Source organism: Centropristis striata, chromosome 16, assembly GCF_030273125.1.
Source record: "Centropristis striata isolate RG_2023a ecotype Rhode Island chromosome 16, C.striata_1.0, whole genome shotgun sequence".
Classification (NCBI taxonomy): domain Eukaryota; kingdom Metazoa; phylum Chordata; class Actinopteri; order Perciformes; family Serranidae; genus Centropristis; species Centropristis striata.
The window spans coordinates 21,383,425-21,400,756 of record NC_081532.1 but is presented as its reverse complement, the minus strand read 5'-3'; the positions used below and the strand labels follow the sequence as shown (position 1 = coordinate 21,400,756).

The window sequence follows — 17,332 nt, the reverse complement described above, 5'->3', positions numbered from 1 at the left end:
CGTCACTGTCACTACAGCCATTATTAATACAGTCTATGGGTGTCACGCACGTTTGTGCACACAGTCGGTTGCTAAATGGATCAGAAGTGAGTAAAATATCTGTGAGTTAAATATAAATGCATCCTTGATTTTGAGGCAGTTGTTTAAGTAACTTTAATATAAAAATGTTTGAGATATAATCTACTTATTTTGATCATATTAAATATAATCTTTATGTGTATGTAATTCTAAATCAAGAGAATTTTGAATGAATCCAACACAATAGAATTAGTCTGTTTTTAATTGACAGGCACTTCTTGTTAAGTTGTTATTAACTCAACTTGTAACGTAGTTAGATTTAATTAATAATATTGCATGCAATCTGTTGCCTCAATTTTATTGAGTAGCCATTGTTTATCTTTTTTTACAGTGCATTACATTATTATCTTATACATTTACATATACATTTTTTATACTTGCCTATCCCCGAGTGACGAGTTGTTATCATATCGACAGCATTTCAAGAGCAAAATAAAGAAAAAGTCCTGTGCGAAAGTAGTTTATTTTGCCTGGTAGTTTTCTTTATGAGCAGTGTTGTTATTGGGGGTCCATTTTTTTTCCCAACCATCATGGGCGGGCATTGTCAATGTTTATATAAAGAAAATAATTATTTAAGAAGATTTAAGAATTTAAGTCCAATGTTCATTCTTCTTTTAGATCTATTTTGGTCTCCTCCACCCACTGAGAAAGATATCTAGCTTCCCCAAACCTCTTAATCAATGCTCACATCTCAGACTAGTTCAAAAATTCAAATAGGTCTGGAGTTATGCCCATTGATAACAGTTTCCCCCAGTTAAAAAAAAAAATAAATCAAAAGAAAGATGTTTTCAGGTAACTGATCCTGGGAATTCTTGCATAAATCTAAAAAAACTTTTTTTGATGCAAAATCAAAGCATTACTTTTTCTGTGGTGTTCCTCAAATTCTTGTTGTCTTAATGGGGTATTGTTAATGGATTAAAAAAAACATTTTTGTCAATGCTTGGGTGGTAAAAATGGGCTAAATGTAGCATCAAATCACCCAGAAACTTTCTGGCACAAATCATGAGTCTTATTTATAATTTATTTGCGCATGTTCTGACATTCTAAACTGACATATTTATGACTGCAAAAAGCTGACACACAGTGCTGAGCTGCATCTCAAGTCAGTCTTCAGGTTCCCTGCCTTCAGTTAACATACACCCCTTCTATGTTGCATCTTCTGTTGACCTGCTATCTCTCCCTAAAAATCTCTCCTACCCACTAAAAAGACAAAAATGCTCCATGTGGGTCTCAGAGGTTTATTACAGTGTAAGATATTTTGATTCGTCCAGTTTCAAATTGAATCAGACTAAGATTACATCTAGAGGGAGACATGTATTGCAAAGTAGGTAGAAGTTGTGTCAGGGAGAGTGCACACTTCTCATTGTGGCACAAATTTGCCGGCACTTGGTTTGTCAGTAATGCCCAAAATATTACTACAGACTCATACTGAATGATTGTAGTCTTGAGTGTGGCCTGCAGAGAAAATGACTTCTAATAATGCCTTATTATGCGGATTGAGTGCACCATACTGGCTGAACCTGTCACATATTTGGATGAAATTCACGTCCCTACTCAGAGATGGTAATGAAGGTGTTGCTGTCCTCTGCAGGTTTCCAGCACTGCCACCCTGGAGGGCAAAGGTCAGCTGAAGTTCACCTCGGGCAAGTGGAGCCCCCACCACAACTGCAGCCAGCTTGCCACGGCGAATGACACCGCCATACGAGGCTGGGACCTCCGCACAATGACGTGAGGTCCACTTTCTTGGGCTGGTCTAAAAGTATTCTAAGACATCTGGCAAACATATAGTTTTGTTTTTTTTATTTCAAATCTGACACATTTTGCAAATTCTGATATGGACACATACATATTTCCAGTTATTTAAGGGAAAGGCTGATTGTTTTCTATTAGGACCTCACCTCCCATTTCACTTGACTGATATTTTTTTCTGGAAATTAACTAACCCGCCACTTCATTAGGTACACCAGTACAATAGAAGATTGTATAAGATATTCCTTTTATTATTCCCACAATGGGGACATTTTCAGTGTTACAGCATCAAAAGTCTATAGCAATAATAGAAAGAAGCATCAATAAAATAATAAATAGTTAACAATCAATAAATAAAAAAAATAATTCAAACAAGAAAGGTTGTAGTTTTTCAGTTTGCTGACTGTCAGGAAAGGTAATATTTCTACTTTATGTTCGTTCTTAAGCTCACAATGTGTGGTGGTGGTGTACTGGAGCGCATTATATTGACAGGTAAATTGGGTTGCCAAAATATTAGAAACACCTATTTATCATGATATAATACAGTCCAGTTCAAAACAACTGCAAACTACAACCTTATAGGTAAATTAACAACTCTCGGACAGTGCCTACTTGTTGATAAAATTGCATGTGCACATTAAAACTGTGGCTGACAATAAACCAGTAGGAAGAAAAAAAATGCTTTGGTTGTATTGAGCATTGATATTTTAAAAAGAGCAACATGAGGCATGTTTTCTGTAAGCTTTGCCACTCAGTATTAAGACACTTTTTATTACATGTCAAATTTCCACAGGTACCTGACTTATAACCAGTCGGATTCTTTCCAGCAGCCTGCGTTTCAATCTGATAGAAGTGAGTCACGTTAGTTAAAGTCTCAGAGTTTAAAGTCCCTCTACGGACACATCTTAAGGTGTGAAAATACTCTCGTAGGATTAACATTTAGTTTTGCATGGTTTTCCCATATAAAAAGTAAAAAAATCTGCCACCAATGCTTGCACTAGGTTGACCGGTGATAGAGCAGTACAAGACCGCCGCAGACTCTATTTTTGTTGTTAGAGGTATTTGTTTACATTCATACCTTTCCAAAATTTCACCATGGTATTATGGTATATGATGGTATTTGTGTTTGTATGTCAACCAAAACCTCTCCTTTGGTTGAAATAAATCCACAATTCATCAACACAGCATTTTGTTAGGAAATACTTTCATGAAACAGAAGACAGGAAAATAAAAAATAAAAAAGCTGCATATTACAACATCTCCAACCTTAACGACACAATAGACCATTTGTCAGCACAACCCTATGAGCGTTTGACAAAATGAGCGCTTTGTGGCTCACTGAACCACGGAGCATTCTTAAAATTAAACATGCACATCATTGTCATAAACTGTATTATTACACTGTATTATATACTGGTCGTTATACACGGTCACCCATAAAGTTGGAATAAAATATATATTTTTATCTCTTTCCATGAAATTATTGTGAAAAATTATTGTGAAAGATTTATTCTCGACGGATAACGTTTATATCTCCTCAAAACTTGACCAAAATGAAACTACAATTAATAGAGGATTGTGCCTGAAAACAAAATTATTCCATCTTTATGGGAGATTGTGTATATAGAAGTATGGTTAGTGGTTGTAAATAGGCTGCAGTTTCAGGTAATTTAGGCTACAAAACTACTGACCTAGTGCAAACAAGCTTCCTGGTTAGGCGTTTTCAAAGATAGTTTAAACAGTAAATGAATGTACCAAAATACTGACAGTGAAGTAGTTATGAGGGTGATGTAAGCCACGGAAGTTATGTAAAAGGTAATTTACTTTGTTTTCACACGGGACATAAATGCGGAGTGTGATTTCTGCCATTTAAACTCTGCGACTCCGACAATCATAACTACTACGTCCGCAACACTGCAAAAAAAGAAAAGTAGGGTGAACTCAAAATTTCAAGGCAACAAATTTCGATAAAATTTGGACAATTAAACTGAATATTTTAAGTCTTGTTTTTGAGTTTGCTCATACGGAGCCCCCCAGGGGACACGGGGGAAAAAAAAAGATGATGGGTGAAAAAAAAAAAGGACGGACTTTTGCGAGATCCCGAGTTAGTTTTTGCGAGATCCCGAGATAGTTTTGCGAGATCCCGAGTTAGTTTTGCGAGATCCCGAGATACTTTTGCGAGATCCCGAGATACTTTTGCGAGATCCCGAGATACTGACGAAAGAAGAGGAGCAATGGAGGAGCGATATTCGCCTATTTTCCGGCCTTCTAACTGGAATAGCGTCACGAAAACCGCACCAATTTCCCCCAGGATGGTTTTATTTTGTACAGAAAACTAAGACTGACATTTCACAGGCTTGATCAACTCCCCAAAATCAGCGAGTCTGGCGAAAGATTAAAGTAACCGGGCCGAATATACGTCCTAGTGCCCAACGGCAGCCAGAGTGCTTAGGGACCGTCGCAAAAGTGCAACGTCTTTCTTTTCTATTTTTAATAACTCACTGGAAATTCATCTAATAAACACCAAACGACTTCTGATGTGTTCATGAACTCACTGTGGACTTCCCACACCCTTTATTTTCAATACACACCTTTTCAATTCCTTTTATTCAGTGTGTACAATATTTAAGCCTTTTATTTTGTAATAGCTCTCTTGTTTTTATAGATAGCCTATCAACACCAAACCACTTCTGATGTGTTCATGAATTCATTGTGGATTTCCCACAACCCTTTATTGTCATTAAAAACTCTTTCAATTTTTTAAAAAGGCATAAGTAATCAGTATATATAATTATTTCACATCTTAGGCTTTTATTTTGTAATAGCTCACTTGATTTTATAGATATCAACACTAAACCACTTCTGATGTGTTCATGAACTCATTGTCGATTTCCCACAACCCTTTATTTTCAATAAACCCCCTTTTTTAAAGGCACAAGTAATATGTGTGTATAGTTCTTTCATATATAAGGCCTTTCTTATTTGATAGCTGTTTGAATCAGTCACAACCCTTTAGTTTCAAGCAAAACCTTTACAAGTTGTTTAGATATAAGGAGCAATAAGCGTGTATATTCTATTCATACTTAAGGCTTTTATTTTTTAATAACTCACTTGTTTTTCTACATATCGACTTCAAAACACTTCTGATGTGTTCATGAACTCACTATGAAGCTTCCACAGCTTCTTGCTTTCCTTTAAAACCCTTACAAGATTCTTAGACATCATTCATTTCTTTACATTTCTCATTTTTTATTTTGACTTCACTGTTCTTTTTCTTCAAAATTGCTGCTGTTAATTCAGGTCAAGCATGCAAATTGTCATTCAAGCATGACACATACAACCTTTCAGGTAGTTTAGAATTAATTGCAAGCTGTTAAAGCAAAGTGAATAAACAAAAATATGATTACTACAGCCACAAGTATGCATCTGTACTTGACCATCAGCTCGTGATGCTTTCCAAAACAGAAAATCGAGAACAACTATAGCAAGCAATAGTGAGGAGTTAAAATACTAAGAGCAGTCTTTGTCTTTTGTTGAACATAGTCATATATAAATTGGGCTGCACAGTAATTAAATACGTAAATTACATTTTTATTCATTGTCTTACAGATGTCTTATGATTGGTGACACACTGGAAGGAATGGTATCTGAAATTTAAAGTGTTTGTTTTACGACAATAAAGGATGTGGGGAATCCACAATGAATTCATGAACACATCAGAAGTGGTTTGGTGTTGATAGGCTATCTATAAAAACAAGAGAGCTATTACAAAATAAAAGGCTTAAATATTGTACACACTGAATAAAAGGAATTGAAAAGGTGTGTATTTAAAAATAAAGGGTGTGGGAAGTCCACAGTGAGTTCATGAACACATCAGAAGTCGTTTGGTGTTTATTAGATGAATTTCCAGTGAGTTATTAAAAATAGAAAAGAAAGACGTTGCACTTTTGCGACGGTCCCTAAGCACTCTGGCTGCCGTTGGGCACTAGGACGTATATTCGGCCCGGTTACTTTAATCTTTCGCCAGACTCGCTGATTTTGGGGAGTTGATCAAGCCTGTGAAATGTCAGTCTTAGTTTTCTGTACAAAATAAAACCATCCTGGGGGAAATTGGTGCGGTTTTCGTGACGCTATTCCAGTTAGAAGGCCGGAAAATAGGCGAATATCGCTCCTCCATTGCTCCTCTTCTTTCGTCAGTATCTCGGGATCTCGCAAAAGTATCTCGGGATCTCGCAAAAGTATCTCGGGATCTCGCAAAAGTAACTCGGGATCTCGCAAAAGTCCGTCCTTTTTTTTTTTTCACCCATCATTTTTTTTTTTTTTCACCCATCTTTTTTTTCCCCCCGTGTCCCCTGGGGGGCTCCGTATGCTCAACTCTGAATTCAGATATTTGAACTTATTATTTTACATTGTAATAACTTTTAATCCTTACTTCTGGTAACTTCTGCAATGTGCTGAACTGGCACGATTGTAACGCCGCTATGAAATGTCAGCTAATGTTGCGACCACAATTTTGAGTTAGCGTTGATACGCTAATGGATACTCTTGTAGCTGTAACAAGCAGTGCCGCTAGCATCAGTTAACCGCTAATGACAGAATTTCACCGCTTTCCCGCATTTCACAACAAAGAAATAAGAGTTAGCAGAACTATTGTCCCTTGTTTTGAACCCCAACTTAAAGATATAAGTAACAACAACTCACAAACTTGTTTGTGAGCATACAACTGGCTTCCTTTGTTCTGCTAACTTACATTATTGCCTGAATGTCAATAATTTATATTTCCAAGTTTTACCAACTTAAATCACTGTTTTAGGCAAAAAATACAAGTTGGCTTTTTTTGCAGTGAAGATGGTGGCGGAGGACAGTCTGTAACGTAAATGTGAGTCGTACTTTGCTGCATTTGCACACGTCTCATGTTGACGTTTTTAGGGGAGACCAATCTGGCATATTGCTATGATTTTGATCCAAACACGGAATTCTGCTTTTGTCTAGAAAAATATGTAAAATGTGTATTCGAAGACAATGATAACAGTGGACAGACTGGCAGAGGGGAGCGTCTCTTCATGCCACATTTTTTTTGCCTGTGGTTGTTCATGACTCTAATAAAATGTAAGCTTCTTCTCAGCACATGATAAAGAGCGAGGCGGTGGAACACTAATGTTCCTGCTTGACATGGAGCATGTGTACTACCACACATTAACCTTGTAACTGCAGGTTATCAGCTCCCCACCTTACTGCCTCTGTGTGTGTGTGTGTGTGTGTGTGTGTGTGTTTGTGCATGCATGTGCATCGCGTGTGCAGTAATAATGCCTCACTATCCATCGCTTTGATAACGCCAACATGCCAAAGAGATTGAGAGGGGTGCTGTGTGAAGGAGAGAGAGAGACGGAAGATATTTACAGATGTGTATCACAGGCCTAGATAAGATAGTTGAATCATTGATATCCCAGTCAGCCCCATAACAAATTATAGAGTTCCTGCACGCTCCATTTTGGCCGTTCTCCTCCCGCTGTGCTATTTTGAAAGATGCAACAGTGCTGATTTGGCCATCGGCACAAAGGGAAGGAGGGGGCGGCAGCACAGGGCTTGTTAGCAGAGACCACAGTCTCATCTCTGATATCACAGTGTACTGAAAGATATTCTCTGCATTATGATACACATTTCCATAAATTTGAGCTTTGGAAACTTTGAGATCCATGCTAAAATTTCAGATAAAATGTATTTGGTTTGAACAAAGGTCTGTTAATAGATCACTACTCGTGGGGTAGATTTGTTTTAATTTACTGCAAAAACAATAGAAAAAGTACATTTTACTTTTGTATGGATGGGGAGTACATTAATGTGTGAATAAGGAATGACTTAATTATGGGGAATTTGAACTGACTTCTCTTTAAATTGCTGATTGTTGCCTTTTGAGGATCACTGGAGGTTTATACCTTTGTATTTACAGTAAAACATGAATAATAACAATAATCCTATTTATTCATTTACCATAATAAATACTGCTAAAATGAAAGAGATAAAGGAGCAAAAACATATAAAACAGATATAGATAAGTAAATATATAAAACGAAAACAGTGAGACGGATGATTAAATATCAATATCAATCGAATAATTAAAAATCATTAGTTTAGATTAAGATTAAGATGGTTGCTTTTCTTTATTTTTTGTCATCATGAACTGAACCTCTTTTCTCATTAATTATCTCTGAGAACACTGTAAAAACGAGTCAAATTCCTTGTATGTTGTACAAAAAAGAAGCGGATTCTGTTTCTCACTTGTATTATGGAAAATTGTAATATTTTTGATACTTTCAACTATTAGTCGTTAAACCGAGAAAACAGTCAGCGGTGGAATCAGTAATAAATATAATCATCATAGTTTACCTAAAAGACCAAACAGTAATGCGATCATAAAAACAAAAACATATTAAATATCCTGCAGTGGTTTTATTCATTTCTATATGAATTAATCGTTATGCCTCCTTGACTCCTTCAGTCCAAGACAGACATCAGCCAGGGCCATGGTGTGTGTGTGTGTGTGTGTGTGTGTGTGTGTGTCTGTGTGTCTGTGTGTGTCTGTGTGTCTGTGTGTGTGGTTGTGTGTGTGTTTTTTCATCCGTGCACAAGTGTGAAGTGTGAAGTGGTTGCAAGTGGAAAGCTTGCAAGTGTGAATGAGCGGTGTGTGTCACATGTGTGTGTGTGTGTTTGAGTAAGTGACTTGCATGTGACAAATTACTGTGTGCTCTCCTGTGTTTTCTCTTTGCTCCGTGCACCTTTCTGTTGTTGTGTGTGTGTGTGTGTGGCGTGGCATGCCTCTGCACAAACTTGGCCTGCACAAGTGTGTGTGTGCGGTTTTGTGTATGTGTGTGTCCAGTTGGTGTGGCAGCTGTGTGATGGCAGCCTCTCAGCACGCTCCACTGCCTCCTCAGACGACCTCTGAGGTGTCCCCTCACACCAGCGCACACACACGCACGCACACACACGCACACACACGCACACACACGCACACACAGAAAACACACTCTTCTCTTCTCCTCCCTTCTTCCCCCGTTCTCCCCGCACATTCCCGAGGCTCGTCACCCTCTCTGCCAGCCCAATCACGGCTGCCCTGCTCTGAAATAAGGACAGGGAGAACAGCCCAGCAGTCGCAGCCGTCTCTAGTTAGTCATCTAACACCCTGGAGAGGAGCACGGTATCTACAGCACCCCGTCTCCCAGACACACACACACACACACACACAAAAATACAAAGATAACACTGCTTATAAAACATATATGGATCCTGTTCTAGTTTGTACTGATGTAATATGCAGCATTATGTAAATTATGGAATACTCGGCTCCAATATTGGGGACAGAAAGTGGTGTTTAATGGAAAATCCTGACACATTTTCACTTCTTCTCAGGCTGTCTCTTTCATTGTACCTTTGCTTTTACATTATTCAGAACCTAATCCCTGTTGTACAGGGCTGCAGTTATGATTTTTAGTCAGACTCTTTTTCATTAATGCATGTTTTAAAGGTCATCTCATTCTTTTGCCAAAGGTCGTAAGAAGGTGCTTGGCAACATTTTGAGGGTTCCTTGATGAAATGTAAGGGCAATAGACAGGAGTATGATGTCGAAGGAGACGTTTTTGTAATCAGAAATTTGATTCAACGTGATTGAAGTGATGAAGCTTCTGGCTGACCCTTTGCTATGCCCCGCCCCTTTGTTGTGAGTCTGTCAAGCTGTCCGCCCTTGGTAGTGAGCAGAGGAAGCTCCAGGGACTGCAGGCATCATTCATCTGAAAATCTGCAAAGTTTTCCTTTAAGAAGCAACTTTGTTTCAAATAATGTTTTACCAAGGTCAGCCCTACACACGGATGTGTATAGCCGTGTTTCCATTAGGGGAAATAGTGGCCGCTGGGAAATTCTCAGGCCACGCCCTGTCAAATGGACGCTCACTCTGCGTGTCTCCATTATAAAAAGGCCCCCAGAGGGATTTATGAGACTCCAGAGATGACATATGGTTTTCGATTGCCGCGTAATCGCTTAGCAACAGTTTCAACCATGACACCACATACACGTCAGATTAAACACGGGAGACACAACTGTGGCTACCGTTGCTAACTGTGCACAACGTCCGCTGCTGATCTTAAACAAACCAGCATGGCTAATTATGCACAGCTTCTCCCCTGATCATAAACAAACGGGCATGCTAACTGTACACAAAGTGTCCACCGCCTATCGTGAATTAACCAGCACCTCAACTGTGCACAGAGTGTCTGGATGTTGTAATCAAACAGAGATCGCTAAGTGAACACCTCCTGCAGCAGCACATACACACTGTACTGCTACAAAGCTAACTGTTAGCCTAGTAGCACTGTGCTACTGTGCATCTCATTACACAACGCTGGACTGCACTATGAAAGGGCAGAATGTCACACTTTCATGGCATCACTATGAACGCCCAAAGGTGAAGAGCCGGCACAGATCTCTCCAGCAATATAGCGGGACATTTGCGGGTCCACACTATGAAAGGGGCATATGTTTCTTGTTGCTTGTGACTACTCGCTACTTCGCCGGCTTTTACAAATGGCACGTGTTGTTGTGGCGTTGAGTACTACGTCACATCCTGCTTAGTGTTCCATCCAATCAGCAACCAGGCTTTTTTCAGGGGAGAAAACGGCCCTGCTCTTCAACAGGGCCAAAAAAAGTATATACATATTCAAATTAGGGGCGTTTCTGCGACTGAGACCCACCTCATTCCGAGTATTCAACTGTAGTGGAAACACCCTAAATGTGACTGAATGAGTATTACCTCTTTACAACCAATGCAAACCAAGTTCTAGTGCTGGTGCTGGTTCCCAATTGGTTCAACTTGTGAACCGTCTCAGAACCTTTTTGGTTTCCACAAGCTAGAGAGCCTTGTCATTATGTCACTGTATACGTCTTCCCTTTCCCAGAAACGCTAGCACCAACTTCAAGCATAATAACAACAATGGTGGACTTCATCATCTCTCCACAAATGTTGCTCCTGGCTTTGATTTGAGACTGATACAACACATTTTTGCTTCTTGACTTAAAAACAGCAATAATGTTCTTATTAAAGAAAGTTGATACACTCCTGTGTTCATAAGATATTCAAATATTATTACAATGACCATTTTCGTGTCGCAGGCAATAATAGTCTGCTAAGTTGAAGTATCACAGACTACCTGTTATCAATCACTTTGCAGTTAAACAAATCAAATCAAATGAATGATAATCCCGCTCCCAGCCCCTGACATCAGCGGTTTGTGGTTCAAGACCAGCAAAGAGTTGGTGCCGCTCTGGAAGCAGTTTTCCTGGCTGAGTGTCGGTTGCTAGGCTGTTGAAATGCAAAGAACTGGTTAGAGATTAGGCACCTGCTCCAAACTGCTTTGCTCGAAAATTTGTACCCGAAAAATAAACCTTACTGTACCTGTAAAGCAGGAAAGTTAATTTCTTCTAATCATTTGCTATGAATATATTTCATTCACTTATCTTGTTCACTTATCTGTTTCTGTTATTCTTATTTTGCTGTATTTTATTGTACTTTTAGAGCAACCTGGCTCAAGAATTTCCTCTTGGATTAATAAAGTTCTGTCCTATCATATCTCTTATATCCAATGCATTGAGTAGGCCTGTCACGATAGTCCATATATCGACTTATGGTTCGATATATAAAAATGGACGCAATAGTTTTTGTGGACTCGATCACTGTTGTTTACATAAGCCATCAACATTTTCGCCAGTTGCGCTGCTTCTGTCCCTCTCCTGTCGCTCAACCTGCTCTCTGTGGGAGGCGCGGCTCTCACACACACACACACACACACACACAGTGCTGACGCTAACCAGCTGAAGCATAGTGCGTATGTTACTCGAAGTCAAGTTTCCCGATGGCTGCACTACTCCAGAAAGTTGGGTGGAATAAATGGAATTGGTGCCAAAGTCGGTGTGGGAACATTTCCGATTTCACTGTTCAGTTCAGCAGCTGCACAACAATTGTGGCCGTCGTTGCTAACTGCACAGCAGCCGCCGCTTATTGTAAACCACAAGCATACTAACTGTACACAAAATGTCTGCTGCTGATAGTAAATTAAACGGCGTCGCCAACTGTGCACAGAGTGTCTGTTGTTTGTTATAAACAAACGGAGGTCGCTAAGTAGAACACATGTTGCTACAGAGTTAACTGTTAGCCTGTTAGCACTGACTGTCATGCCTCTTAAAAGAGCCACGCCAGTCTTATTGTGAACGCATTATAACGCAGACTTTTTGTGCTATTTCAGTAATACTGCAAATGTTTGACAGGCAGTAGGAATTGCCAAAAAATCTCAGAAACAGCTGTTTATATATTATTTATAGTGTTTAATAATATAATATTTATCTCAGTGCAGTTTCGGTTAACAGAGCCTGAGAGTCTATTTTATTTGTTTTGATTGTAGTTTATTTCTTCATGTTTTATTTATCTAGGATGTTTTAATATTTATTTTCTACATTTCAATTTCAATGTTATTGAGATTTAAAAATTCATTGCTGTGGAAAGGATGTACTCCACAATACTATCGTTTATCGTGATATATATATCGTCCTTAATAATTGTTATTGTGACAGGCCTAGCATTGAGACACATTATAAACAGTATAAATTTAAAGACAGTAGAACACACATGTGCTTGAATTGAGCTTTGAATGTGTCTTTTTGCTCCAAAATGTCCTTGCTAAAATGAGCAATGATTCCTTTAATACTGTTGCAGACCGTCATTAAGAAATGATCTCTAGCCATGGTGATTGGCTATTTCACAACAAAGGTTTTGAAGACTGAAAAGAAAAAAGTTTGGAACCGTTGAGGAACCATGTGTGTCAGAAACAATGATCATAAATAATGAAAGTGTTAGTTTTGACTGTATATGTAAGCAAAGATACATCACTGTATACTGTATGTGTCTATATACTAATAATTCCAATATGTAATAATAATTTCAAAATGTCTTGTATGAAAAACTATGTTGTGTTAGTTCATGGGGAACCAACTGTGTGTCATTCTTGGCATACTGGGGCGCTTTGAGCCTTTGAATAATATTAGGCTAGCTAACAGGCATGTAGTACTAGCCACTGGGCATACAGTGTGTGTGTGTGTGTGTGTGTGTGTGTGTGTGTGTGTCTGTGTGTGTGTGTCTGTGTGTGTGTGTGTGTGTGTGTGTGTGTCTTTGTGTGTCTGTGTGTGTCTGTGAGAGAGAGAGAGCGAGGGAGAGAGACATGCCTGTCACTGGAGATGTTCTTCCACTGTGTCTCCCCTTGAATTCCCTCTTGGATCGACAGTCCACACACACACGCGCACACACACACACACACACACACACACACACAGCTGTGTAATAGCTGTCATGCTTGCGGCCATACCATGCACTGCAGGGTGCATACTGAAAAGCAGTGCAGTGCTGCAGTGAGGCATGGACTCTCCACACCTCCCCTGTGGTGTGTATTTGTGCATGTGTGACTGTGAGCACGAGAGAGACTGAAAGAGAGAGAGAAAGAGAGGGCGCACAATGAGCAGATATGGAAAGAGAGAGAGTGTAAAAAAGAAGGTGAAATGATTGATAGTGCTGCTATTTGCTCCTTCACAGTCCAGGTTAAAAGCCAGCTGTCTGCTGGTACAAAGACTGGTACTAGACAGCATCAAAACTCGTCATCCGGGCAGACAACAGAGGCTCCTGTTCACACTGCATGCCTCCTGACCAAAAAACAGCCTTTTCATTCCACCTGTTCAACAGATTTGGCAGTGCTTCAGCGTGCCATAATGATAGGGTACCCAAGGTAAAGCCATTATTCCATCATATTTTATTCACATATTCAAATGTAGCACCATTATGCAGAAAGTGTTGCCTATTAAGAGTATCGTATATCAAATTCTAATACAAGCCATTATGCAAAAGATTTCAGCTGTTTTGGAAATAGTGGTTCTCCATATGCCCGTGTTGATTTGAGTGCGACCTTTTGAACCCTGCTACCGTCAAATCGATCATCTGTAACCTTTTCATTTGCTCCAAGTCACCCCTCCCTCCCTCTCCAGTAGACATGAACAAGACATCGTACTGTAACTCTCACAATGGTGTATTCATGGCCTTATGCAAACCTCAGAATGAGAGAATAAAAATGAACAAAAATACCTTTAGATTAGTAATACCACCCCCACCTCCCCTAATTCATACTCAGCTCCTTCATGATGATGGCTCAGTGGTGGCAGGTTTACAGCTCGAAATTCTAAGTCATTTTTAAAAAATGGGTATAGAAGACAAAAGCAGGTATATGCATGACACACTAACCAGCCCCTTTATTAGCTGACAAGGTGTACCTAATAAAGTGGCTGGTGTGGTCTTCTGCTGCTGTAGCCCACCTGCTTCAAGGTTGGACGTGTTGTGCATTCAGAGATGGTCTTCTGCAGACCTTGGTTGTAGCTAGTGGTTATTTGAGTAACTGTTGCCTTTCTACCAGTCTGGCTGTACGCCTCTGAACTCTGGCATCAACATCTGGAAATATAGTGGATATTTTCTCTTTTCGGACCATTCTCTGTAAACCCTAGAGATGGTTGTTAGATCAGCAGTTTGTGAAATACTCAGACCAATAACCATGCCACATTCAGTGGCATGGTTATTGTCACTTTAGTCACCTTTCTTCCACATTCTTATACTCACTTTGACTGTCGGCAGCTCATCTTCACCATGTCTACATGCCTAAATGCATTGAGTTGCTGCCATGTGATTGGCTGATTAGATATTTGCGTTAAACAAAGTGGCCATGACACAAACCTGTCAAAGTTTTAATCAGAAACACACATGAAATTGCATTGACATCAATAGTATCATCAGTTTTCTTTCCTCCGAGAGGGGGCACAGCCCTGGCGATGACGTTTTGCCGGTCCAGTGTAGAAGAAGTCACGCTCCCGATGTGTGTGTTTTTAGTCTGAGCTTTTCTGTCCTTTTTGGTGAACAGAGCCCCAGTGTGTGTTTGATTTAGCGAATGGTCAAACTGTGATATTACCATCAAGGTCTGAACTAAAGATTCGGATCTTTAATTACAATAATTGAAGTAAAGTGGATATAACATAATTTTGGGGGAATCAGTTGTGACTTTTTATTGACTTTTGTCCCCCCCCTAAAAATTTATTTAGGCTGCTTGATGTAACAATCCCTTACTTTTGTGCATGGAAAGACTCACTCCACCCCTCCTCTCACTTCTTCCCTCCCTCTACCTGCCTCTCTTTCTCCCATCTTTCTTTCTCTGCCAGCTCCATCTCAAAGCCAGGCTTTAATTTTGATCAGCGATGAAATGATTGCTCTCCCGTTTCGATTTTTCTTTTCTCCCCCTCCCTCCCCAAAGCAGTTGTCATAGAAACTGGTGTGTGTGTGTGTGTGTGTGTGTGTGTGTGTGTTTGTGTGTGTGTGTGTGTGTGTGTGTGTGTGTGTGCGTGACTGTGAGCGTCTGTGTTCCAGTCGATCCCCTCAGAGAGATTTATCACCCAGGCTAAGCCAGGAGGGTGTGTGTGAATGATTGTGAGTGCGTGTGTGTGTGTGTGTGTGTGTGTGTGCGTGGTGGCCAAATGTGTGCTTGTCTGTCTACCTTTGTAGCTTCCCTCTTACACACCTAAATCTTCTTCTGTATTTACACACATAACAGTATATAGGCAGTGTGTTTTGCCAGTTTTATGTTTTTATCTGTGTGCGCCTAACAGTGTGTGTAATAGGTCCCTGGTCCCCTCATCAACCCCCCATCACACACACTCAGACACTCTCAGCCTAGCTGACTGGATGACTTGAGATTGAGTGTGTTTGGTGGCTTAGGCCGGCCACAACTCTAATCCTCTGCACTCATACAAACACACACTCGCACACATACAAAAAGTCCCAGGTCTCTCCACTATTAGCAGGGCAGGGAGAGTGTATGTGTGAGTATGTGTGTCCGTGTGTGTGCGTGCGTGGAGGGGATTGCTCAGAGACACCAGAGAGGGAAAGAGCGAAACTAACCCAATTTCCTGCTCCATTTCCTTTTCACGCGGCGGGCGCGTCCCATTCCACGGCGGGCCGGGTTGAACACCAGCCACCCTACAGCCCGGGGTCACGCCTTTTACCTCAGAGTCACACACAGGAGAGGGAGGGAGCACTGTAAATATATCATGTGCTGCAGCTCAAAATTACACATGGAATTGCTATTTTGAGTGAAACTGAAGTTCACCAAAAGTATCATATTCATTGTTACAGGTTACATATGTTCCATGATAATAATAATAATAATAATAATAATAATAATAATAATAATACTACATTTTATTTATAGAATGCTTAAAGTAAATACTCAAAGAGGCTTTACAAATCAAGAGACGCAATTTAAAAACACAGTCACACAGTGGGAGCAACAAAAAGAACCAGAAATATAACACAAAACAACACTGCTGTGGTTTTTGCAATTTTTTTGAAGGTGGGCAGGTCAGAACAGCCACGGAGCAGCTACAGAAAATGCTTGGTCTCCCCAGGTCCGGTGCTCAGTTTGTGGTGGTAGAGAAAGAAGGTTAGCATGAGAGGAACTGAGTTTGCAGGAGTGGGTGTGGTAGTGGAGCACGGTAGTGAATAATGAAAGAAAGGTGAATAAATGAATAGACTAAATAGGTTTTCCAAAAATGTTGTGAGTGTTGATGCTTAGGAAGTTGCCACTGAATGGTTGGGAAATGGGAAATGGTCGCACTGCTTTTTCTAGTCATAGCGACCACTCAAAGCGCTTTAACACTATGGACGGGCTAATTCACCCATTCACACACACACACACACATTCATACACTAGTGGCCGAGGCTACCCTTTATGTTGCACCTGCTACCATCAGTGAACAGTTCATATACCAAGGAACGCAGCATTGTGAGCAATTTATAAAGAAAAAAATGGCCTGAGTCTGGTCTGAATTGACTCACCGGGTTGGGTTCACCAGCCAAGGACCACATACCTGTTCTTCAGTTAAAATGTAAACTTTCCCACCATCCCATCAGGCTGTACCAGACATCTGCAATCTCCTGTCAGACCATTTGGAGACTAATGCCAGCTGTGCACGTGGACTCCTCCCACCTGCTCTCAAAGTCACTGCTGTGCTTCGCTTTCACTTCTTGCACCATCAGATCCATTTCCTCAGCAGAAAACTGCTCCAATTTGCCAAATATGCCACATAAATAGCAATGCACCAGGTGCAGCACTACCTGGCTTTTATATGGAATCGGACACTGATTGGTTTAATTCATGTTACCCCGAAAACACACCCGTGATTAATGAAGAAATGAAATGCTGCCCATTAGCCCCGAGTGTCTTACTTTGTTCCTAGAATATACACAGTTTAACTAGCAAAATTTTCACCATGCACTTTCGACCATGCACTGTGGATAATTTATAAGGTAAGGTATAGCAAAGTGAGTTTATTAACCATTAATTAAAAGATTCTATCAATCTAGAACAGGCATTCTGTTCCG

The 17,332-nt window shown here is 40.1% G+C and overlaps 1 protein-coding gene across 1 annotated transcript in view; it reads left to right on the top strand.

The window, feature by feature from the left end:
- Positions 1–17,332, top strand: part of eipr1 (EARP complex and GARP complex interacting protein 1) — a 74,818-nt gene that overhangs the window by 40,296 nt on the left and 17,190 nt on the right. The window contains exon 6 of the mRNA XM_059354066.1: positions 1,670–1,806. Coding sequence (XP_059210049.1) covers positions 1,670–1,806 — 137 coding nt within the window. The remainder of the gene's footprint in view (positions 1–1,669; positions 1,807–17,332) is intronic.